Source organism: Onychomys torridus, chromosome 9, assembly GCF_903995425.1.
Source record: "Onychomys torridus chromosome 9, mOncTor1.1, whole genome shotgun sequence".
Classification (NCBI taxonomy): Eukaryota; Metazoa; Chordata; class Mammalia; order Rodentia; family Cricetidae; genus Onychomys; species Onychomys torridus.
In genome coordinates, this window is record NC_050451.1 from 61,441,743 (window position 1) to 61,466,891 (window position 25,149).

At 44.6% G+C, this 25,149-nt stretch overlaps 1 protein-coding gene across 1 annotated transcript in view; it reads left to right on the top strand.

Moving 5' to 3' along the window:
• The window catches only part of Rcbtb2 (RCC1 and BTB domain containing protein 2), a 41,536-nt gene extending 18,704 nt beyond the window's left edge, over positions 1–22,832 (top strand). The window contains 13 exon segments of the mRNA XM_036199355.1: positions 1,266–1,421; positions 1,800–1,950; positions 4,187–4,353; positions 6,020–6,178; positions 6,306–6,413; positions 8,097–8,239; positions 14,079–14,269; positions 14,716–14,842; positions 16,843–16,927; positions 16,929–16,983; positions 18,489–18,529; positions 18,532–18,621; positions 22,544–22,832. Of these exon segments, the coding sequence (XP_036055248.1) occupies positions 1,266–1,421; positions 1,800–1,950; positions 4,187–4,353; positions 6,020–6,178; positions 6,306–6,413; positions 8,097–8,239; positions 14,079–14,269; positions 14,716–14,842; positions 16,843–16,927; positions 16,929–16,983; positions 18,489–18,529; positions 18,532–18,621; positions 22,544–22,684 (1,614 nt within the window). The 3' untranslated portion in view covers positions 22,685–22,832.
• Positions 22,833–25,149: the final 2,317 nt, after the last annotated feature.

Sequence of the window (25,149 nt, forward strand, 5' to 3'; positions counted from 1 at the left end):
CAATGGACTTTAAGGGTGTGGGATAATGGTAGGAGGAACATAGAATGAATCAAGCTGAGTTTGTCAATATGAGCCCATTGAACAAAGATTCTAGGTTTATTATTGAGCCTTGCACAGTTTTTTGTTTTGTTTTGTTTTTTTTAAAGGTACCAAGAGTCTGTTTGATTGGTTAGTTGAAATATTTGGGGAAAGGTGGTCTACTGAGAATGGGCCTGATATTCTTGTTTTATTGTTGATAAAGGAATCGTACAGTGTAGGGAAACTGGAATGCTGGAGTGGATTCCTTGCTTAAAACCTAATCCTCCACAATGTGCAGGCCTAGAAGACATGCCTTTCACTAATATTATAAAATGCCAAAGTGTGAGAGGGATGCCAGCACATTTGAAGAGCTTTCTTGTCACCCTTTTCCTTGGGCCAGACCTTAGAGTAGGAGATGCTGCTGCTCAGGTGGATGAGTTCAATGTGATGCACTTACTGGGCCAGGAGGCGGCAAAACACCACCAAAGGCAAGGTGAACATGCTTACCCCCATAGTGGGCATCATAGGCAAAGCGATGTCTGCAATGGCATGACCTTTGGGGCTGGCAAATCAATAATGGTGTTTTCCTGGGGTGAAGATGAGTTTGTTTTTGTCTGATCTATACATGCACAAGACTCTAGAACAAAGGAAAGAATTGCTACATTTGATTGTAGTAATGGGGATCCATGGCCCATCAGTCAGTTTTCAGAGCAGCCAGTTTACAGACCCAGAACCCCGTGAATGAAGGGAAGGCCAGGTCTTCCTGAGCATCAACCTTGCTACAAGACCTAAGAACCGTACTGCTAGCCAGAATGTCTATGGTATGTGTTACACTGTTAGCTAATCTCCCATCCTTCCCTGAGAGAAACCCATATCTGTTTGCTAGAGGAACCACCATACATAGGGACAGCAGATGTAGTGGCCACCCTCCTTCCTCCAGCCTGCACTTGCCGAACCAGCCTGTTCCTGCAGCCGCATGCAAACCATAGCCACTATTTAGTGTGTTGCTAACGTTCAGCTGGCCAAGGTCCAGGCTTGGATGCGTTGGGTGTCTTTGAGATCTCATTTTGCCCAGGCCACCAGCCCCCACGGGCTACAGCAGTGAGTGGCTGGCTCTCGGCAACAGACAACAGCAGATGTGGGTCATTCCTCCTGAAGCCAGTTTTGCTTTGCAGAAACAAGAGTGGAGGCATGGTTTCTGTTGGTTTTAATTGGTTGTCTGAGTACATAAGTCTTGTTCCTTTCAGCCAGTACAGACTACCCTGTCATCCTTGAAGATGTTAGATGTGGGAAAGTGGCCCATTTTTTCCCTGTGTTCTGAGGAAGAAGTGCAGTTGATTCATCAGGCTTGTGTCTTAGGCAGTGCTGGCAATGAAGTTTTATACACTACACTCAACAATGAGGTAACGTTGAAGAAAAAATTCAACCACCCGTATTTTTAGTAATGGGTTTGTAAGTACCTTGGGGGAGGTAAAGGAATGAAACCTTTAAACAGAAGTATGGAGAAGCAATTTCTTTGTTTGTTTCAAGACAGAGTTTCTCTATGTGGTCCTGGCTCTCCTGGAACTTGCTTTGTAGACCAGGCTGGCTTCGAACTCAGAGAGATCCGCTTGCCTCTGCATCCCAAGTGCTGGGATTAAAGGCATGTGTCCCCACCACTTGGCTGAAAAGCCAGCTTTTATTTATTCTGTAACGAGGCAGTTTCCTTCAGGAAGGCTGCTTGAGTTAACTTATAGACTTTTCAGAAATTTGCCTCCTCGAACTGAGTGTTTTTTCCACAGATTTTTGTGCTCAGCACAAAGTGCAGTAGCTGTCTGGGGGTAGGTGACATTCAGAGCACCATTGAGCCTCAGAGATCGGATTCTTTAACTGGCAAAAAGATAGCCAGCCTCAGCTATGGGAATGGCCCACACGTCATTCTTGCAACAACAGGTAACAGGAACTCAATGGATAGTTCAGGGATTGCTTATTTGTTAAGAAATAAGACCAGGATGCCCTGAAAATTGAGAGCAAACTTTCTGATTGAGCAAGAGTTGCTGGCTCCCCTCTGGGAATGCCTTGGGAACATGGAGTTTGGCTGTCCTTGAGCAGCAGAGAATGGTAGTTTAACACAGGGCCCTTCCATTCCCCACTCGGTAAGTGTAATTACTGTGTGAGAACTCTGCTTGCTTTGGATCTTAGGAAGCCTACACTTCTTAGATTCCTGGCCTGTAAATTGAGAGACCAAATCATGATTCTGCCATTCCTCTAAGCATTCTGTAATTCTTACATTAAGTGGCTGGTAGAAGTTTACCTTAGAAGTATAGTTCTCTTGGCTACACCGTGAATTCAGAGTTCTACAGAATTAGAATTAAATTATGCCTTTGAGGTATAAGTTCTGGCAATTTGGGCGGGAGTTTCCAGTAATAGGCAAGATGATTCAGACCATTTCTTCATTTAAAACAGCGGGGGTTGGTGTGATGGCTTAGCAGTTAAGGGAAGGCACAGTCAGGTAAAGTGAGGAAACAGGAATAGTGACGTGAAGCTGGAGGAGACTGTGAAGCTGTCCTGCTTTTGAGGCACCCACCTGCACAGCTGATGCTGAGCTATAGTTTGTACTCTTGAGGTGAAAGGTTACAGGTCAAGAGGTCAAGGTCCCGTAGGAGACCTCCCATAGGCTGGGACCGCCAAAGCTACACTCTGAGCACAGGATTTGCCACTTCCTAAGGATTGAACAGGAGAATTTCTTACTTGGAGCACCCCAGAGAAGGAAAAAGAGAAAAGGAAACAAACCGTTCCCCAGAAATTTGCGGCTGTAGGTCTGTGTCACGTTAGACCTGATGGTCTAAGTCTCAGGCCTTGAATTAGAGGCATGGACTTAATCAAAGGGTGCCGAACAAGTGAATGCACATCGTTTTTAGAGCAAGTCCCCTCCATTGGAAGCCTGGGAGGATGGCCAGAACAGCTTGTCAGCGTCAGTGAGCAGCAGCACGTGGTCTGACACCCAGTATGTGGGCGCCAAGGCATGGTGGACGTGGCAGGAGACAGAGCTACAAGTGCAGCTTGCAGACTGTGGTTGGCCTTTTCTTGGAGTTCTAGGATTGGACAATGCTTCACCCCCATAACGTGCCTGTTACCATCAGCGCTCAGGAGGTTTGCTGTGTACAGAGCAGTGATGTCGGCAGAGGGAAGCTGGGGATTTATAGGCTGGAGCTGTCCTGTTTGGACCTTGGCTCTTGGCACCCTCCCCCTTGGTTTCTCAGGTCAGATAACAGTGCAGCCTTGCTTGCTGATGTGGGAAGTGAGCACAAGTGAGCACCCACTTTGGTTGGGTGAGCACTGAGAGCTCAGTCCAAACCAGCAACCTCCTGCAGGGTCTAATGCGTGAGACCCAGTAGGAGTGGCAGACGGTGATTATTAGACTCGAGCTGTTGGACTTTCAGAAAAGACTTACAGAAAGCAAAAGATCTACAGACAGCATAGAAGATTTGGGAAAGACCCAGTGAGCAATTGAATTATCCAGTGAACATTCATTGGGCGAGTTCTATAGCAATTTGTATATCACAAAAGAAAGTCAAACCAGACGATGAAATGAAGCCCACTCATAATATAACCTAAGTAATGTAGAAAACACAGATGACAGGGAGCATACATGTGACTTAGTTCTTCAAAGTTCAGAATCAGAAAACTAAATTCTTATATGTAGGGTATGGTACATATATGCAGGGCTTTTGGGGAAACATGCTTTGGTTTGTGTATATATGGTTTTTTTTATCTGTAAATTGCACATATGTTCTATGAATTTATAATTGCGCAAGTAATACAATACATTTTAAAATATATTTGGTTATCTTTCTCTAAAGGAAATGAAGATCTAGAAGAGTTAAGTAGCACCTTACACTCTTGACTTTTGATGTGCTATTTTCTCTGTTTTATTTCAGTGTTCTATTTATTCAGAAATCATCTTCTAGCTATTTTTAAACTTCATAGAGTTAAATTCCATTGTGTTGCTTTCACGTAGAAGGCAGTTTGGGTTTCCAAATAGATTCTGTCACGAAGTGAATTTGGAAGGAGGAAGTCAAGCCACCTTTGAAGCTGAATCTTAGTTTTCGTCTGTGGAAGCCGAGGCATGTATTGTAGTCTCCTATAGAGAAGGATGTGTTGTGAAGGCTCATTTTCTTATTTTCAGACGGAGAAGTCTTTACCTGGGGTCACAATGCTTATAGCCAGCTGGGTAATGGGACAACAAATCATAGCTTAGTGCCCTGCCATATCTATACTAATTTGTCAAGTAAATAAGTTATTGAGGTTGCCTGCTGGTCTTACCATTCTTTGGTCCTAACATCTGATGGAGAGGTGAGGATAATTAGCATAAACTCACTGATTTTTTATTTATTTATTTTTTTACAATATGTTCTATAGTTTCCTTTAACTGCCCCCAAAATATGACTAGGCAATAAAATCAATAAAATTGAGTTTGCTTTGTATGCTGTGATAAAACATGATCAAAAGCAACCTGGAGAAGAAAGGGTTTATTTGCCTTACAGGCTACAGTCCAGGGCAATCAGAGTAGGAACTCAAGACAGGAATCTGGAAGGAGAAACTGAAGCAGAGGTCATGGAGGAACTCTACTTACTGGCTTGCTCCCCTGTCTTTCTCAGCCTGCTTTCTTATACCTCTCAGGGCCACCAGCTCAGAGGTGGCACTGTCTTCAGTGGCCTGGGCCATGCCACACCAATCATTAATCAAGAAAATACCCTATGACTTGCCTGTAGACAATCTGATGGAGGCATTTTCTCAACTGAGTTTCTCTTCCCAGATAACTCTTCCCAGGGTGCACTAGAGGAAGAGAATGTAAAAAAGAAATCTACCTATCCATCCATCCATCCATCCATCCATCCATCCATCCATCCATCTATCCATCTACATCTAATCATTATGTATATGTATGTATATACATGAATAATAAGATAGATATGGGATTTATAGATAGAGATCTGTAGATGGGCCCTATCTGTCCATCTACTATAGATATAAATATATATATAGACAGATAAGATATATATATATATATATGAGTTACTAGAGTGCTTTACAGGCTGTGGTCCAGCTAGTCCAACAATGGTTGCCTACCAACAGCAGGTCCAAGAATACAGTACTTTTTCAGTCCACAAGGCTGTAAGTCTCAGCTGGTCTTCAGTATATACTGGAGTCCTAAAGAAGTAGGCTCTCATGCCAGTGGAGGAATATACTTATTAGTGAGGTGAGAGCAAACAGGCAAAGCTTGCTGCTTCCTTTCTTCCATGACCTTTATATAGGCTTCCAGCAAGAAGGTGTGGCCCAGATTAAAGGTGGATCTTCCCACCTCAAAAGATCTGGATTAAAGGTATGTCTTCTTACCTCAAAGATCCAGATTAGAAGTTGGTCTTCATACTTCTAATGATTTAATTAAGAAATAAAACAAAAACAAAAAACTTCTCACAAAAGTTCAACAATTTGTGTTTTAATTAATTCTGTATGTAGTCAAGTTTACAATCAAGAATAGCCATCACATCTAGCTTGTGCCAGATTGTCAAAAGACTAACCAAAGTAGTTATGATGAACTAAGTGGGGATGTTTAAAATAACTGCCCCTCAAACTCAGCCTTATTCTTGGTAGCAACTTATTATCATGATGGTTGTATTATGACATTTCCCTGTATGTAGTAAGGACTTCAATTACTACAAATCTTAAAAGGACTCATTATTACATTTATATTGCCATAACAAAGGTCTTATTTGCAAAATAAAAAAGTTCCAAAATGTTGAAAAATATGGCTGAAGTGGGCAGGTATTTTGTATTATATGATAATTGTTACTCTTGTAGAGAACACAAGCGTTATAAAATAATACTTTTTCTGCCTGTATTGTAGACCAGTGGGGAAGTTCTTTGACAGCATGGTGAGATGCCCTGAGCACATGTCAATGTCCAGCTGAGACACTTATCAAGCATGTGTTGTTTATCAGTCTTCTTTTTTACATAGGTATTTGTCTGGGGTTATAATAACTCTGGGCAGGTAGGCTCTGGATAGACCACTAATCAGCCCATTCCTCGAAGAGTCACTGGATGTTTGCAGAATAAAATAGTTATGAACATAGCATGTGGGCAAATGTGTTCCATGGCCATTGTGGACACTGCAGAGGTAGGAAAGTTACTTCGTACTTGGTTTCAAAAGTTTTCTTTGCCTCCTTAGTGTCATATAAGCATGGCATGCTTCTCAACAACAGGACTGAACTGCTGAGTGCTGTACGGTTCTTATCTTTCCCCAGGTCTATGTCTGGGGTTACAATGAGAATGGACAGCTGGGTCTGGGCAGCAGTGGCAACCAGACAACCCCCTGTAGAGTGGCAGCCCTGCAAGGCATCTGTGTCCAGCGGGTACGTCTCCTGGTGGTCTGCGTGCAGTGCAGTAGGTCTTGGTTTTCTTATACACATGGCAAGTTCAGCTAGTTTGATGCTTCTGTTGAAGAAAAGGTTAAAATCCCCTTTGCCTTGAACTAAGGTATACCTGTTTATAGCAATGCTGTTCCTATATCCGTTTTGTGAGCTGTGTACCTAGAATGTAAGTTGCACACCCTTTCCTGAAGAATCTTTGAGGGCATATATGCCAACAGTTTTAAAAAATCTTCATGCCTTTTTACCTGTAATTCCACTCTTAGAGAATTCTCCTATGGAACCAAAGAGAAAGTCTCATATAAAATTAGTTCAGACATAGTGAAATCCATTAATATGCATTAATAATTATAATCTTAACAAAGGAATTCTTGGGGAGAGAATAAACAAAAAGTGGTTAAGAAGAATGTGAGAAAAGTAAGTTTATTAAAAAGGATAGGCATTGTATAATTTACTGATTTAATGGTAGGAGAACCATTATGCCCATCAATATGACTGTTGGTGATGCTGTTCTTGAGACAGAGTCTCACTGTTAGCTCAGGCCATACCTGTGAACCTCTTGCTACAGCCTGCTTCCTGACCGCAGAGATTACATACATGTGCCACTATAACCAGCTTACAAAGTTTTGTTTTGTTTTGTTTATTTTTAAGACAGTTTCTCTGTGTAACAGTCCTAGCTGTCCTGGAATTCACTTTGTAGACCAGGCTGGGCTTGAACTCACAGAGATCTGCCAGCATCTGCCCCCTAAGAGCTGGGATTAAAAGTGTGCACCACCACTGCCTGGCTTTACAAATAGTGGGGAGAAAGCAATGTCAGAGTAACTTTAGGTTAAAAAGATAAAAGATAGGTACATATGCTACCACTTAAAAATTTTTATGTGCATATTCTTTCTGTTTTCTTTTTTTAAATTTTATTTTATGATCATTGGTATTTTGCCTGCAATGTATGTCTGTGTGCAGGTGTCAGATCCCCTGGAACTGGAGTTATAGACAGACGTGAGCTACCTTGTGGGTGCTGGGAATTGAACCTGGGTCCTCTGAAGAACAGCCAATGCTCTTAACCACTGAACCATCTCTCCAGCCCCATAAGTGCATATTTTTATATCTGAAAAGTTAGGAAAAGAAACTTCTCAGTTCCTGATCTTGAGAACTTTTCAAGCTGGGCAGTGGTGGTGCATGCCTTTAATCCCAGCACTCAGGAGACAGAGGCAGGTGGATCTGTGAATTTGAGGCCAGCCTGGTCTACAGAGTGAGTTCAAGGACAGCCAGGGCTGCACAGAGAAACACTGTCTCAACACAAGAGAGCTTTCTATGTTTACACTTTCCTCCATTTTCCACATTAAGCATTTTCCTTCAATAACTAGAAGAAAGAATTAGGTGTCTGGGTCTTACCCTGGCCTCACAGCCCCAGGTTCTCTGGGAGTAGCAAGTGCTGCTGGAGAGCTCACTGCAGTGAGCTGAGCCAGCGGAAGAACTGGGGGTGATCTCTGCAGCACCAGCTACTCAGCTGGGCCTGCACTAGTACCAGAGAATACTGGTTCTTTCACTGTCTGCCCTTAGGGCCAGTGTGTCCTTCCTCAGTTTCCATTTTAGTCTTAGCCTCCTTTGTAAAAGTGAAGCATTTCCCTTTACTTGCAGACCTGACAAGATTTGTCTTTGTCCTTCTAGGTTGCCTGTGGCTATGCACACACGTTAGTGTTGACAGATGAAAGTCAAGTGTATGCTTGGGGTGCAAATTCTTATGGCCATTTGGACACTGGCAATAAAAGTAACCAGTCCTACCCTACCCCTGTTGTTGTGGAAAAGGACAGGTAAGGTGGACATTTCCACGTTACCTCCGTGGCTTTTAGTGGGGAATTATGGGAAGTCACTCCCAGCATTGGACTACTCTTTAGCCGGATTGTTCATTCCTTGTTGAAGTTGCCTTGTGAGTTGTGGGGACATGACATTCCTCTTGTCACTTCCCTTCTGTCTCTGTCCCCAGTGCTGCCTGTGCGGACTACAGCGGACGGACGGACGTCAGGAGAGCTCTGTGTGCACCTTGGCTGAGTGCCCTCTCCTTGCTGTCTGTCCTCACCCTCCAAGGGGCGGGGAGTGTTTGCGATCCGTCACCTGTGGCTGGGGAAACCACAATGCTTTGAGTGGGGTACGACGCTAGCTCAGCTCCTCAGAAAACCTGCTGGTTGGAAGGGCAGGGTGGTTTCATTGTTTTATGGTCCAAACTTGTGCTGTGCAGGAGTGAAGTGGTGGGAATGCGGCCTCAGTTTTGAGTCATTCCCAAATGACCCTCGTGATTTTGAAAGCCTCTGGCTTCCCCAGGCAGTCACGGCACTGCCGTTCCCGTCGTCCTGACGCCGTGTGTGGCACAGAGACGTTACAGTACTTCCCCTTCAACCCAGTGATGCTGTCACTATGGAAACTAATGTACTCTTCCTGTTTCTATTCCACATAGTTGTTTTTTATATTTGATTTAAATAAATAGAGGGATAAATAGATTAGCTGACATTGGGCTACTTCTTTTTATGCTTTTCCCCCATTGGGATTCTTAATTAAATTGTCGGGGTTTTGTTGTTGTTGTTGTTGTTGTTGTTTAGTTTTTGGTTTTTGGTTTTTGGTTTTTTTGTGGAGCTGAGGATCAAACCCAGGGCCTTGCGCTTGCTAGGCAAGCATTCTACCACTGAGCTAAATCCCCAACCCAAATTGTCGTTTTTATTTACATACTGTAAACATGGTTAATTTTACATAACCCATATAGATCTGGAAAAACCACTTTTTAAAGCTAAAAGTTTGAAAACAGGACCTTTGACTCTTTAAATGGGGAACAGGGGAGATAGTGGAGGCAGGAACTGGTGCACAGATGCCTGTGACTCTATCATTTGCTGGCCTTGAAAAGTATCCACAGAGGTCAAGGAAAGCAGAAGGGATATTTTCTCACAACCGAGCAACTATAAAAATGCCTCAGTCTGCCCATGCAGTCAGTACAGACACTTAGTACACAGCCTGAACACCAATGCTGAAGGTCAGAGAGGAAGGGGCGTGGACAGCAGAGTGACTCACTGGCCCTTCCACACTTACCTTAGCACCTCATCAGCTAAGACTGGCTTGCACTGCCTTGCTTTCTCTGATCCAGAATGAGATCACATCTTCCCACTAGTCCACTCTGGAGCAGACTGTTGTCACTAAGAGGGGGCGAGAGCTAGAAGCTGAGAAGCAGTGGAGGGAAGCTTTGGGAGTGCACATTGCTTAGCAGGGCTCCGAGCTGCCTGCCCCATGCTCTGGATGTAGACACTGGGTTCCTCCTGTGCCCTTCTGCACTTGCTGCTGCCCACACAGATCAGGGATGGCTACTCTGAAAGGATCTCCCTGGTCTCTCAGTTTCCCAGCCTTGACTTCCAGGTGGCAGTTTCTGAGCTGGCACAGTGTCGGTCAGGCCTCAGTTGCTGGCATGTGGCGAATCTGCTAGGACTTGTCTGGCAGCGCCGGCCCTTTCCAGTGGCTGAGCCTCACACATCGGTCAGGACTTCCTTCTGACTCTTGTGGGGCTCTTCCAGAGGAGCCTAGTTAGGAATGGGATTGAATTTTGGGTGAAGCAGGGGTGAGTCTATGGTTGTTAGTGCCAGTTCATGGCGAAAGAAAAATAAAATCCATCTACATTGAATTCTCTGCTCAAAAGGAAACGCATTTAAAAGGTTTAGCACATGTGTCCTTGTTCTTAAGTTTATCCCGTGAAGGCATATCCTAACTTGTAATGTAAAATTAGCCATGCCTTGAATCCCTGATCATTCTGTGGCCTCCTGAGCTCTTGAGTCGCCCACTGGGCTTCCCAGAGCCGTGACTGGGAGTCAGCTTCTGGGGTTACCCTTTCTGTGGGGGTGCCTTTTCTCCATTGGTCACACATAGCCTCTTTGTTCTCTGTTTCTGATCTTATTTATATTCTTTCTCACACTCTGCCTTTTCATTTCCAGTGTTTCACAGCCATTAAGCTATGTGGTGGGTAGGCCATTTCACTGAGGTGATACAAACACGTGGGCTGAGAGCTTGTCAGTGTGAAGTGCGCCAGGGTCTAGACAGTGGAGGTTAGCTCAGTCTACCCCTGTTAACTGTTGCCTGGCAGCCCAGAAAAGGCGAGGTTCAAAATGTGTTTCTTGGTACAAAATCAGGATTTTTTAAAATATTTGTTGATTGATTGTTTATTTTTTAGGCCTCTGGAGTAAATTCTATCCCTCAGGGGTTCTTTTTTTTTCCATTTTTTTTGAGATTTGATATGTTTTATTATATTCTCCCTTCCTCCAACTCCTAGTTCTTCCTCCACTGCCTCGCTACCTTCCTGTCTTAGTCAGGGTTTTGTCGCTGTGAAGAGACGCCATGACCACAGCAACTCTTAGGAAGGAAAACAGTTCATTGGGGCTGGCTTACAGTTCAGAGGATTGGTCCATTATCATCATGGAGGACATGGTGGCATGCAAGCAGACATGGTGCTGGAGAAGGAGCTCAGAGTCCTACATCTTATCTCGCAGGCAACAGGAAGTGATTTGAGACATGGGCATGGCTTGAGCATACATGAGCCTCAGAGCCCACCTCTACACTGACACACTTCCTCCAACAAGGCCACACCTACTCCAACAAAGCCATACCTCCTAATAGTGCCACTCCCTGTGAGCTTATGGGGTCAGTTACATTCAAAACACCATAGTACCCAACTTCATATACTTTCTCTTTCTTAAAAAGCAACAAACCAAACCCCAAACCAAACTGCACACTTGTGGACACACACACACACACACACACACACACACACACATGAACCCGGCCTAGGCCTGACCTCAGAAGGAAGAGCAAGAATAGCTCACTGATGCTCACAGGAAGGTGGTATGCTGTGGACCCTCCTCTAACTCAGATAGTTAAGATGCTCAAGTGCTTAAAAACAAGAACACCTTTCATTAACTGCCTAGCTCTGTGTGTGTGTGTGTGTGTGTGTGTGTGTGTGTGTGTGTGTGTGCGCACGTGCATGTGCCCACCACAGTGCTGCTTCAGCCCCCTTCAGGCCCATGGGGTTGGGGTGGTCAGGGCTCACACTCCAGAGCCACCTGACTCCGGCTGCCTGTCTTCATCCAGGGCTTCCTTGGTTCTACTTGGTGACAGGGCTTGGCTGTGGTGGCAACCTGCATGGGTCCTCCCAGCTAGCCTCGCAGGCTGTCTTTTTCTCTCCCATGCAGTCCGTTGTGCACACTGTCCTAGAACACTGTCCTCTCACCTCACTTCTGTTCAGAGCTCTCTCCACTCACCTGCCACATCAGATCATGTGGAGCTCACAGGCCTTTGCTGATAGACACTGTGGTTCATCGCAAACCCCGAGGCTCACTGCCCCCCAGACTGACTTGTCTGTTCCAGTTAGACACTCTGTCGATGCCTCCCTCCTGCCCTGCTATGCCTGCCTCTGCCTACTGTTTGGCTATAGGTTTTTGTCTACCTCACAGGCTCTGCGTTCCTCTGACAATTCAAAGTCTCCTGGTCCTGGTAGCTCTCAGGTCTGCTCTCTAGCAGAGCTGTGGACTGCCATACTCTGGTCTGCGGCTTCTCTCCGGGGGGCGGGGGGGGGGGGGATGGCAAGCTCCCATGGTTGCCCTCTGTAGCTCCTGCAGCAGCTGTTGAAATGACCGTAGTCATGGAAGAAGATGCTCTTTGGGGTTGCCTTGCTTCATTTCTTCTGTACCACAGTGCCTCTAAGACAGTAGCTGCTCTATGCCCTGTATCCTGTCTAGGTTGTGCACTTTGCTCTCCCCACCTTGATTTTTTTCTTTAAAAGGATAATGAAACTGATTATCAGACTATAAATGATTTGGCTTATATAAACTACTGTGGCTGAGAGCTAGTGTTGTACTTACTCAAAGCAGGATGCTCTGAATGGCTGGCATTGAGGCCCCTGTGTCTTCTGTGAGGTGGAAAGCCTGCCAGCAAATTGATGGGAGTGGTGGACACATTTATCTTCTAGTAAATGAATTCCATTTCCTGACTTCTGTTTTCCATATCTGTTGAAAATTGTATACTAACTTTCTAGCCAGATCATGTGGGCCATTTTCCCGTTGTGCAAGGCTGTTCTGAGAGCACGGGACAAGGGCATCATTTGCACACTGACACAAGCATGCAATAGTAGGAGAGTCTAGGAGGACCCGCCAACTCAAACAGACCAGCTCTACACGAGACGTTTTCATGGAAAGTGATATGTTAACTAGATGACCAGAGGCCATGGCTGTGGCCTGCACAAACTCCTGTCTGAGGCTAAAGGTCCAAATGGACTCTCTTATGCTCATTTTCAGGCATGGAACTGAAAGTAAGCTATTTATCTAACCTAAGGAATCAGGATTAAAAATAACAATAGCCAAATTTCCCAAACAGCCCCATTGAAATTGCATGACCCCGAAGTTCCCTGTTGTAATCCTTATGCAGAAATGGTCACTCGATGTCCCCCAGGCACTCATTTCCCTGTGGTTTGATGGGGCAAACAACTGAACTGACCAACTGTCTCTATTGGCTTCTGCTTATTTCTCTCCTCCCTCTGTTTACAGCCTCCTTTGGCTCAGCCCACAGGACACTTTATTTTGTGATGTGCGATTGCCCAGTTGTAGAAGTGAAGAGAGCTAATTAAGGTTGCTGCAGGAAGTTCTGATTTTGGCCTTTTATGGCAGCAGCAGTAGAGAGGTCCTTCTTACTATGCTGGTTGCTACACCAGACACGGCCCAGCGTATACCGCTTACCATTCAGTTCTCACCCTAGATGAAACCAAGACTCTTGGAACCAGGGTTCATTCAGTATAGTGCATCCTCTCAGCATGCAGAAGGTGAGGGTCATTCAGTATAGTGCATCCTCTTAGCATGCAGAAGGTCCAGGATCATTCAGTATAGTGCATCCTCTTAGCATGCAGAAGGTCCAGGGTTCATTCAGTATAGTGCATCCTCTTAGCATGCAGAAGGTGAGGGTCATTCAGTATAGTGCATCCTCTCAGCAGGCGGAAGGTGAGGGTCATTCAGTATAGTGCATCCTCTAAGCATGCAGAAGGTCCAGGGTTCATTCAGTGTAGTGCATCCTCTTAGCATGCAGAAGGTGAGGGTCAATCAGTAGGACATCAAGACAAGAAGCTACTGAGTTTATTGTGCAGATAGAAGCCAGAGTGACTTTCAGCCCTCTCCCTTTAAAGTGACTGAAGGTTTGTTTGGTTTGGGTGACAGGGATAAGCCCCAGGTAGCTCACTTGCTGAGCTAGCGCTTATGTGCTGAATCCCATCCCACCCTGAGCTTTCCTTTATTAACCCAGGTTAGATGGTACATGTCTTCATTATCTAGTTAGTAATTTTTTAAGCATAAAACATTACATTTTTAACTCAAAGCAGGATGGTATTTTTAAGGCCTATTGGTAGCAAATAGATCCTCACGAGTTATAAATGCCATTGAAGAAGGGCTCCAGTATTTGGTGACTGAACATTTAGGAAGTGAGGTGTCCAGGTCTTGCTTTGTTCTTTTTGTTTCTTGGGCTCACTCACTTCTGTCAGCTAGTTAGTTCATGATAGTCCAGTCAGGTGCACCCAGGGGAAGGAGAAGCAGCTCCTTTTCCTCCTGTTCACTGTATCCCTGTGGTGTTTGCTTGTGAATTTAGGATCATAGAGATTGCAGCCTGTCACTCTGCCCACACCTCTGCTGCCAAGACCCAGGGTGGGCACATGTACATGTGGGGGCAGTGCCAGGGCCAGTCAGTGATTCTTCCCCACCTCACCCACTTCTGCTGCACCTATGACATGTTTGCCTGCTTTGCCACGCCTGCTGTCACCTGGCGCCTCCTCTCCGTGGGTGAGCGTGCCCTGTCCATTTGGGGCATTTCCTGAGGAGTGGGAAGAGGACTGGGGCGGTCGCTGGGGACGGGATCTGTGAACTTCCTTTCTGGGGCCCCAGGAAAGGGAATCAAAACTCCCGGCAGCAGCACCAACACGAATTAAAGGTAATTTGATTTGATTGCGTTTTATTCTCACTGGAAACTGCATCTTAGCTAGAAACATTCTGAACATTCAACTTTCTAAAATTTCATTCAGTTAGTGAGAGAGTTGAAAACATTTTTGTTTTTTGCCAAATTTATAGTGAAGTTTCAGAGATGTGAATCTGTATTCAGGGGTAAAGCCTTGTGTAGCTGGTCAGTTGTTTGGGGGAGGAGCCTTTCCTGAGTGCCTAGAGAGTAGGGTCTCCTTGCCTGTGTCCAGCCATCTGTGGTCGGCCTTAGAAGTGCTGTGCTGTTCTCTTAGAACCTGATGACCACCTCACTGTGGCTGAGTCACTGAGGAGGGAGTTTGACAACCCTGGCACTGCAGACCTCAAGTTTCTGGCTGATGGAAAACACATTTATGCTCACAAAGTCCTTCTCAAAATTAGGTAAGAGTGGGCCAGCACAGTGGCTCTGTGGGTGATGGTGCTTGGTACCCATCAAGCCTAATGACCTGAGTCCCATCCTTGGGTCCCATATGTTGGACAGAAAGAGCTGTCCCCACTTGTGACCTCTATATGCATTCTGTGGGACATGCACGAGTACGTGGGCACACGCACGTATACAAACACACACACACACACACACACACACACACACACACACACACTGTTTAAAATAATTAGTAAGAGCTTGTCTCTTTTGAGAATTGAAATTAATTCATTTATTGGTTGTTTCAGGTATCCAAGGGACAGTGCCAGGCACCTGAGTTTTTGCCCTTAAAGCACACAGTGTGGGTGGGGGCAATGGAACAAGATATGGAAAGGAGGGTGGGCCATGAGTACTGAGTCTGTGTTCAGGGACAGCCTGTAATAGAAAGCTCCGGTGTGGCTTCTGTCCTTGGTGACAATGTTTAGCCCTTGGGATAGGGCCAAGTGCTCTTACCTAATTTACTGCCTGGACTGGAATACATCCCCGAGGACAGCCATGGTAACCCTTCTTCCTCAGGCTTAACTTTCAGATGCTATTAAAAAAAACAAACAAAAAAGTGGCCGGGCAAGGCTTTCCCAGACCAAGGAGGCCTGGGTGATGCCAACACAAAGATGTTTTAAATCATATTTATTAGGTTTAGTTTCTAAGCACTGAATGATAGCCATTCACCTTTGTCCCCTGTACATAGTCTGGGAAGCCACTGCTTCACCTACAGATACAGAAAAGTTCTGTCGTCCCTCAAAGATCCCATAGCCCCATCTTGAGCAGCTACTGATTTTCTGTCATCGTAGATACTTTTAGTGTTCTTTAGAAGCTTGTATATATGTAATTATATGGCATTTCTTTTTTTCTGCCTGCTTTTTTCCTCTTAGTATAATGATTTGGAATTTTGTTGTCACTGTGTAAAAGGTATTTAAATCTTCTTTCAGTGGCTCACGAACCCAATGTGGTGTTTCATTCTCAGGTTCCCATCTTGTAAGATCACACAGTGCCACGTGAGCTCACACTCACCATAGAGCATATACTTTCATAAAGGAAGTGTGGGGGTTAGCTTACAGGGCACTTATGCACATGTGGCCTAGACCATAGCAGCTTACTTTATCACAGTAGCAGTTGGTTTTTCTCTGAGGCTGGAAGAAAAACCCAGGCCTCCACTTGAGCTTCTGGTCATGGCAGTCTTTGTCTTTTTGAGGCCTGAGCCATGTGGCATTCTCTGAGTCTGCCTGTGTCTAAATCTCCCCCTTTGTCTGATTGCATTGGAGCCTACCACAGTGACTTGACAAATGCAGTCACGTGGTAAGTTACCAGGGTTAGACTGTCAACACAAGAACTTTTCAGCTTATAATTAGACTGAACGGAGTAAAGAAATGAAATTATCCCATTATCAAAACAATGCTGGTCAGTAAAGATAGTCTGAGAAGGGCCCAGAGGCCCCTGCCGTGTGGCCTTCAGTTGAGTTGTAGAGACAGCTGCCTGGGCTGCCCACTGCGATGATTAACTGACAAAACAGCATTGACTTACTTAGTGTTTGGTACAGCTTGAAAGCTTACCTTGGCTCAGGTTTGATTAGGAGGTTTCACTATGATGGGTTTGCACCATTGTTTGGGGCCGCTTGAAAGGCAGCATGTCGTGGTAGGAAGTGCTTAGGGGAACAGCATTGCTAATACCATAAGCCAGGGGTCAAAAGGAGCTTGGGTTCCACAAACCCCTTTGGGTTCATTTCCCCAAGGATTGAAGACCTCATAGTAGGTCGCCCTATCTAAGCCCTACCTCTTAAAGGTCCTGTTACCTCCTAAGATTGCCACCCTGGGACCAGGTTGGACAGATGGGCCCTCAGGGGGACACCCAGTATCTAAGTAGCAAATAGGAAGGTATACGACTTCCGTAGAAAGGCCTCAAGCAGCCCTTTGACTGCAGCCCAGAACCTGAGCTTTGATCTTTTTCTTCCTTCTTTCAGGTGTGAGCATTTTCGTTCTTCATTAGAAGACAGTGAAGATGATATTGTAGAAATGAGCGAGTTTTCATATCCTGTGTTCTGAGCTTTTCCTGGAATACCTATACACAGATAACATCAGCCTATCTCCTGAGGAGGCAGTAGGTAATCACCACAGACTTGACCAAGAAATCGGCAAAATGTTGAGTCATTAGAAAGGCAGGCTTCTTTCCAACCCAGGAGAGCATGACCACTTGCTCTTCTGTTGATGTTGAGCCTAAGCTTTCTCTTTGGTGCTTAAGATGGAACACTTGGCTTTGCTCATACTCCACCACTGAGCTACACTCTCAGGCCCTGAACCCAGACTTCCCTTGTTGCTACTGCATGTGAGGGTTGAGTAGGTAGATCTGGTAAGAGGTCCATAAAACACCAGTGTCCACTGGAGTATCACAGGCAAGCACGCAGGAGAGGGAGGATAGCAGATGCCAGTGTCTGGAAAGGCAGAGCCCCAGACGGTCTCTCCATCAGTGCCCAGAGGAGCTCGAGGCCACATCTGCCACACAGCAGTTGTGAAAGTAGGCATTTTTAGGTGGCTCAATTAAATACTTCATGATCTGGGCAGAAAGGCAGAATGGATTTGTGTGTGTGTGTGTGTGTGTGTGTGTGTGTGTGTGTGTGTGTGTATTTAAGTGTGCACTTGTGGGCACACATGTGAGGACTCAGGATGATTTAGCCCAGCCATATATATCCTCAGCAAAACTCATTTACTACTGGCAAAGTCTGACATTTATCCTAATTAATAAGCCCTTCAATGAACATTCACTACTACCTAATAAAAGGTGTATGACTTTAAAGAAAGGAGAAAAAGCAAAGACATACCATTGCCCCTCATATGACAATCCACATTACCAGAGCAGGACAAAGTCCCTCAGAGAAAGCTGTTCGTTTTTAAAATGTTAAAAATACTATAAAGGGGCCAGTAGCCCAGCAGGTAGAGGTGTTTGCGGCCAGGCCTGACAAGCCAGAATTTGAACTGGTTCCCACAGGTTATCAGCCTTTCAATTTGGCCCTGTGAAGCCATTTACATGTGGGAGGACTGAGCACGGGCCGCTCCAGGCCAGAGGGGAGGTGAGAAATGGCGGCAATACAGACTGATCTGGAGGAGGAGTTTGGCCAGAGGAGAAGATGGGTGGGAAGCAGATGTTCTCAGAAAAGGGAATTCCTTTCTCTTCTTTGGTGCAGGGATTGAACGTAGGTAGGGCTTGAGCCTGCTACGTGGTACACATATGTGCTGCGTCACTGACACCCCCAACCCCAGTCCGGCTCTGTTCTCTCTTTAATTCTGTGACAGCATGTCTGCTGATGGGCGTGGCCTTGGAGAAGATTCTGTGCAGGAGAGGGTACTTAAGAGAAACACAATCCTGTTATTTTGTTTCTAGGAAACATTCAAGCCATTCTTACATTACTCCTGTTCTTCAGTAGTGTTTCTCTGTTAGCTCAGCTCAGCTGCCTTCTTGGGAAGCTGCCCTGTCAGCAGCGTGACCATAGTGTCAGGGCTTCACAGAGCTGGCTCACTGTGCCTGACGGTGGCCGTGTTCACATCCCTTTGAACGCTGGGGTTGAGATCAGGTGCTCAGAGTGCACCCGCAGTAAATTCTCCTTTTCATCAGGATTGCTAGATCTGGCCACATTTTACAGTGAGACTAGGCAGAAAAACAGCTCTTTCAGCAAACTATCAAGCAAGGGATCTGTGAGGAGAACGCTATTGCTCTGCTCTCTGCTGCTGTGAAGTATGACGCTCAGGTGAGAGAAGCATCTTCTAGAAGACAAGTTATGTGCCATCACCATACTGTAAGATAAGCTCTAGGTAGATGAAAATGGAACATACAAAATAAAAGTACAAGAAAAATTATGCGACTCCATATTGGTATAAAAATGTGACTCAGTAACGTCAAAAGAAGACATTAGAAAAGACTGGTAGACCTGATTTCCAGTGATTAAAACTTTATACACGAAGTGTGAAATGGCTTGCAGGTAAAGGAGCTTGCTGCCAAGCCTAGCAGTGAGTTCAGTTCCCAGGACCCACATGATGGAAGCAGAGAACTGACTCCAAGTTGCCTTCTGACCTCCCTATATGTGCTGTGACATGCTCCATGTACAAGCACACACACACACACACACCCCACACAAATTCACAAGTAAATGACATATTGGGAAAATAGTTTTTATAACATACAATAAAGCAAGTTATTCATAGTAAAAATGAAAAGAAAACATGGACACTTTGGGGGAAAAATGGACCAAAGAACAAATAAAAAAATCTAATAAATATCATGGAGGAGCTGGGAAATAACTATCATGAATGTGCATATACTTGCATAGGGAGATTAGACACAGTTTTTATTTCCTTCTCTTTGCTTTTTTCTTGAACTTTCTACAGTGGCTGTGTATTGTTATGATAAAGAAAGGAAAGAAAACTTATTCTAGAGCTAAATCTGTAGGAAACAGGCCATAGCGTCTTAGAGTCAGTTTCCTTTTGGTGTAAGGATATCCTTTCCATTGATTTTTTTTAAAAAAAGACTGGTAAAAGAGAATGCCTTTTTCCTCTTTTGTAAACAGTAATATGCTTATGTAGGAAACTCTGAGTCTGAGGCAGGAAACGATGAATGGATCAGACATTACGACTGTCCTCTGTCACAGGGCATGGCTGCTCCCCCACCCTCCACCCCGTCAGAGCTTGATCCTCTTTCCTTTCCTTTCTATTAAAAACTTTTTATTTTTGGGTGGTTCTGGCCATTGAATCTTAGGGCTTTGTACTTGCCAGGCAAGAGCTGACCTCTGAGCTGTATCCCCAGGCCTTCTGTTTATTGTGAGGTAGGACCTCACTACCAATCCAGGTTTAACCCCGAACACTTTGTACCACAAACAGGCTTCACACTTGCCATCTTCTTGTCCTCGGGCTCCTGCATGCCTCGAAGAATAGGCCTGAGCCGCTAGGCATGACTTGTATGTATTCCTAAATACCTGGTGTTTCATTTTTCATTCAGTGTTTAAATAAGAACATTCCCAACTGTATCCACATAGGGATATAGTTGGGACGGTAAGGCGTGTCCAATGAGGAGGCCATGTCCACCAGCAAGTGGTAAGGTGTGGGCTCACCCAAGTCATTGGCTATAGGAATGGTGAAAGGCGGTTGGATTGCAACTCTATTTATAAGGTAGAGGCATTAAGATTTATTGATGTGGGTTGGGGACCGGGAAGGACAGTAAGAATCATGTCAAAGTTTTTGGCCTGAGTAACTAAAAAGATGAACTCTCTGTGAGGTGGGGGATGGCAAGGAGCACCGAGCTGGGCGGGATGGTTAGGAGCAAACATTAGGAAAGACACAGAGGAAGGAGTGAGGAGCCCAGTCTGGAGTGCAGAGAAGTGTGCTGAGAGCTTAAGCAAGCTGTGTCCTGAGACAGACAGACGGCGTCAGGCAAGTCTCTGGGTATTGAGTGTCGGAAGCTAAGATGGGGGCACCAGCAAAGGAGACTACAGGGGAACAGGTACAGGGTAAAGCCATCCTCATGAGTACTTGTTTTTAATTTTAATGCAGAGTAAAATGTCAAATTTCACATATTTAGAAACATACATGTCGTCAGTCTACATGGTTCAGGAGATGATACCCTGAAAGCTAAAAGACTTGTTTTATAGGAAGTAAGAGATCCTTAAATACACTAAAGCCCTGCTGAATCAAGGTGCATGCTGGCATCTGCCAGTGTGAAAATACAGTGGTGCAGCACAGCCCCACAGCAAGGCCTGACTGGAGAATGGAAGCTTAGGAGCTGGGGATTGGGGGCTCAGAAACAGCTTTCCTGCTCATTTGATGACAGATTTAATGGGACACAGATTGGAGGGCAGTTGAGACAAATCAAAGCATGTTTGTGTAAAAAGGGGACCAATGCATTGAAAAGCAAGCTGCTGGGGACAGTTGCTAGAGCAGGTCCCTGACGAGGTGATGGAGTGAGGAGTCAGGCCTATATCCATCATGGACCATTCACTAGGGTACTCAAAAGGAGGAGTGTCTACAGGTATGCAGTAAGAGGCATGGAGAGGTGAGGGATGGGCTTTCTGGAGCCTCTTCTGAGTAAAGCAGGAAGTCACGTTCATTTAGAACCGGGAAGAGGAAGTACTTGGACAAAGATGAGTCATGTGGGGGAAGAATGAACAGGGAACCATGGCGTCTGCATTTGCCTGACAGAACTAAGCCCTTGTTAAATGAGGCTGTGTAAAACAGCATTTAAATACAGAAAGCATTTGAAAACAGTAAAGGACTTGTCTTACACAGACAGAATTCTCTGGTAAGTCAGACTATTGAGTATCAATTTATTGAATCTCAGGAACTCTTCCTGAATCCCATTCTCACAATAATTATGGGACATTTCCAGTCTAAAAAGTAAAGGAAGATGGATCTAAGTGGTAGTTTCTGAAGGTATTTTTGCTTTCCCAGTAATTAGCAACTCTCCTGGAACTGTCTGGATCTCTAGGACACTGAAGTGCTCAGCTGCCCTTCCACAGCATCAGTCCTGGTGTGGGCAGGCATCCCTCCATCATTCTCTAGGGTTTAGCCTTAAGAGGTGCCACTGTCTTGTGGCTCTCCTGTGCTGCTGCTATTGAGTGGCTCTTGAGGTATTTGGTATCTCTCCAGACAGCACAGTTTTGCTGTCGTGTGAATACATGACTCTTCCATTTTGTCCTTGAGAGCTCGTGTGGGACTCCAGCAGCCTCCAGTTTCTTGTGGGACAGAGTGATTGCATTTTCCTTGTGTAGCTGGTTTGCTTTCTCACAAGGGAAATGTCCCATGGGTTTGTGCACATGCTGGCATGGCTGCCAGTGTTTTCTGTTGCTGATAACCTGTCTGCATTGGCTAGAGTTTAGATTTAGAGAAAAGACTATAAAGGGCAATGTACATATGTAATTTCTTGATAACTTTTGGGAGCTTTGTATTTTATAAAATAGCTTCAACAACAGAGACAGAACTTTAAAATTGGAGTATCCCTTGTGCTAGGTCAGATCATACCTGGGTGTAGAACACTTCCCTAGTAAGCATAGTCTGCTTTGAGCTCATTCCTCAGCACCAATCTTATATATATTAAAACACACGTATTTATATTAAAGTATATGTAAATATATAAATGATTTTGGCTCTGGAAACTGAACCCAGAGCCTCGTGTGTTCCCAGCACGTACTCTAGCACTCAGAATCTGCCCGTGGGATTACTGAAGGTTTAATGTGGTGAAGTGTGCCTGCCCATTGCACCTGTAGTCATGCAGAGAAAGAACTAGTGTGCCAGTGACCCGGGCTTTCTGGCAGTGCCAGTTGTTTTGATGTCTTCCCTCCTACAGACTCTTCACAAGCAGAAGCATTAAAACACCAGAGCACAGTGCTTCTGGACGAGTATTGAAGGGGAGTGACGGAGAACACACTGGTGCTAGGAAGGGTGCTGAAGGATGCCTTCCGTAGACACTTCTCTGAAGAAAAGGCTAGCTGCCTCGCCCTGGACACTGTACTTTTCTGTTAGTTACCCCTTCAGAAACATGAGCTGATTGTAGTTATATTATTGCTGTAAGTGTACTGCTCTGCTGATAACTCCCTCCTACTGGCTAGCAGATACTTCTTCTGAGAGGAACTCTCTTGCCTTGCACTGGGGAATACACATTCATTAAACTGTTGTTGTTCCTAGGATTTAGAAGAGCTCTGCTTCAGATGTTGCATAAATCATCTGACTATAGTAACACAAATTTCAGGGTTTGCAGAAATGGACCACGATCTTCTGAAGAACTTCTTCAGCAAAGCCAGCAGAGTTGGAGCCTTTAAGATCTGACCCCTAACATGGAAAGGAATTCCTTCCCACTTTACCCCTGCAAAAATAAATAAACAAACAAAACATTAAAAAGAATAAAAGCCATTGATGAACAACATCTCTGTAATTAACAGTGTTGAGAGTTACATCTGACCAAATTCTGTGTTCTGTCAAAAAGGATGGCAGTCAGTCTTCTCCATCTACCTAACCCGAAGTATACAGTAGAAGGCACTGAGTGTTCACCTGGATATGACACACTCACTTAAAGAATGAGAACGTGCCCAGCCTCACTCCAGTGGAGAGTCTCCCTCTCCCAGCAGGCACCATTGTAAACAGCTTCTTAGTTAGAGGTGGTACTTTGTGTCCACTTCCTCTTCTCCAACCAGAAATCTGTCTGGTGTGAGCTTGCACAGGTCTCCTGCATGCTGTCCGTCTTTGATTTCATCTGTGCATTTGCCCTGTTGTATCAGCACAGGCCCCATGCTCAGGAGTTGTTGGGCAATATAAATAGAGTCCATGGCTCCACGCTTTTGTGGGCCTGGTGTTGTTTTGCTTCGCTACTATTTGTCATTTTAGTTGTTGTCTTTTTTTTTTTTTTTTTTTTTTTTTTTGAGAGAGAGAGAGAGAGGGAGGGAGAGGGAGGGAGGGAGGGGGGGAGGGAGGGAGAGAGAGAGAGAGAAAGCGAAAGCACACTTAGTTGGATAGGCAGGAAAGTTGGGAGGTTCTGGGAGAGGTTGAGGTAAGGAAAGAGTATAATGAAGACATATGAAAAATGAAAAAGTACCACTTAAAAAAATGAAAATGTCATAGTTACCATTTCTACCTTTGAGTCACTTAGGGTATCTTTGAGGCATCAAAATATTCTGTTCTGGAAAAATGTTCCATTATTCAGCTGGCTGATACACAGTTACCCAGGAATGCTGTCGCTCCCTATTTTAAGCCTCTCACAGTGTCTTGTATATAAAAGGCATTCAGTTTATTTCCTGTCAATCTTAAGGGTGTGCTGAGAACAGCTGGAAGGTTGGGTGAAGGAATAAACAAAAGTAGAAGTCTGTGATTGAGATTCACATTCTTTTAGTTCACAGTTCTGAGAAATACTGGCTAATTTAGAGCATTATTAGAATGCACAAAAGGCCTTAGCAGTTAAATTGTCAAAGGCCCAAGGGCTAATTTTAATTTTCTAACTTCACAAGTTATTAACTTCTTATGTGGTATTACTGATGTATTAACTCTGAATGTTATTTCTGGAATCATCCGCCTTATGTAATTGCATAAAGCCCTTTGCTTTTCTTTATTTCAAGGAGGGCCTCCCTCTGTAAGATTGTATGTTTTTCTTGTAGCTAGCTTTTATGTCACTATCAAACATGTTTCTTAACCTGGCATTAGTAAATACTATATGGAAAGGAACTAACACACTTCATGGGTAGCGCTAATATGATGGAGAACGAGTTTTTATACTGTACAAGCCACCCTGTAGCAAAGGAGAAAGTAGAAAAGATGTAGTGTTGGATTCTTCTAAGTGTCCCACAAGATATTATGTAAAGGAAACCTTTTTGGAAATAGAAATCTTGTTCTCATGTATACTTATTTGATAATAAAGTACTTACTTGAAGATAGAACAAATTGTCTTTTTAAATTATTGAACAACAAAAAATAAAGTATCAACCTTATGTCTCACAGGCTTATAAAAGTCCCTTTTATGGTCTGTACTTGTTTTGTTAAAAAGCAGATATTTAGATGTCTTATAGCAAAGTTGACACTAAGACATAAATGGTTCCTGTTTTTAAAAATCTAGTTATTAGCCGGGCAGTGGTAGCACATGCCTTTAATCCCAGCACTCGGGAGGCAGAGCCAGGCAGATCTCTGTGAGTTTGAGGCCAGCCTGGGCTACCAAGTGAGTTCCAGGAAAGGCGCAAAGCTACACAGAGAAACCCTGTCTCAAAAATCCCCCCTAAAAAAAAAAATCTAGTTATTAGTTTTATTGCCTTTGTTGGCTGTTGGTAAGGTTACTGTATTAGGGTTCTCTAGTCTCAGAACTTACAGAATAAATATATATATGTGTGTGTATACACACATTTTATTTACAGGCTGCAGTCCAGCTAATCTAACAATGGCTAGCTGTGAACAAATGTCTAAGCACCTGGTAGTTACTCAGTCCACAGGGCTGGGTGTCTCAGCTAGTCTCTATATATGCTGGAATCCCAAAGTAGACTCCAATGCCAGTGAAGGAATGGACTTGCTAGCAAGGCAAGGGCAAGCAGGCAAAGAGCAAAAGCTTCCTCCTTTGTCCTTATACAGACTTCCAGCAGAAGGCTCATATTAAAGGTATGTCTTCCTGCCTCAAAATCCAAATTCTAGGCCTGTGTCTCCTGCCTCGAGATCCAGATCAAAGTTGTGCATCTTCCTACTTCAAAGGTCCAGACTAGAAGTAGATTCACCTGCTTCAAACTAAGCCGGAAGTCTCTGACAGGTGCCCTCTATTTCTG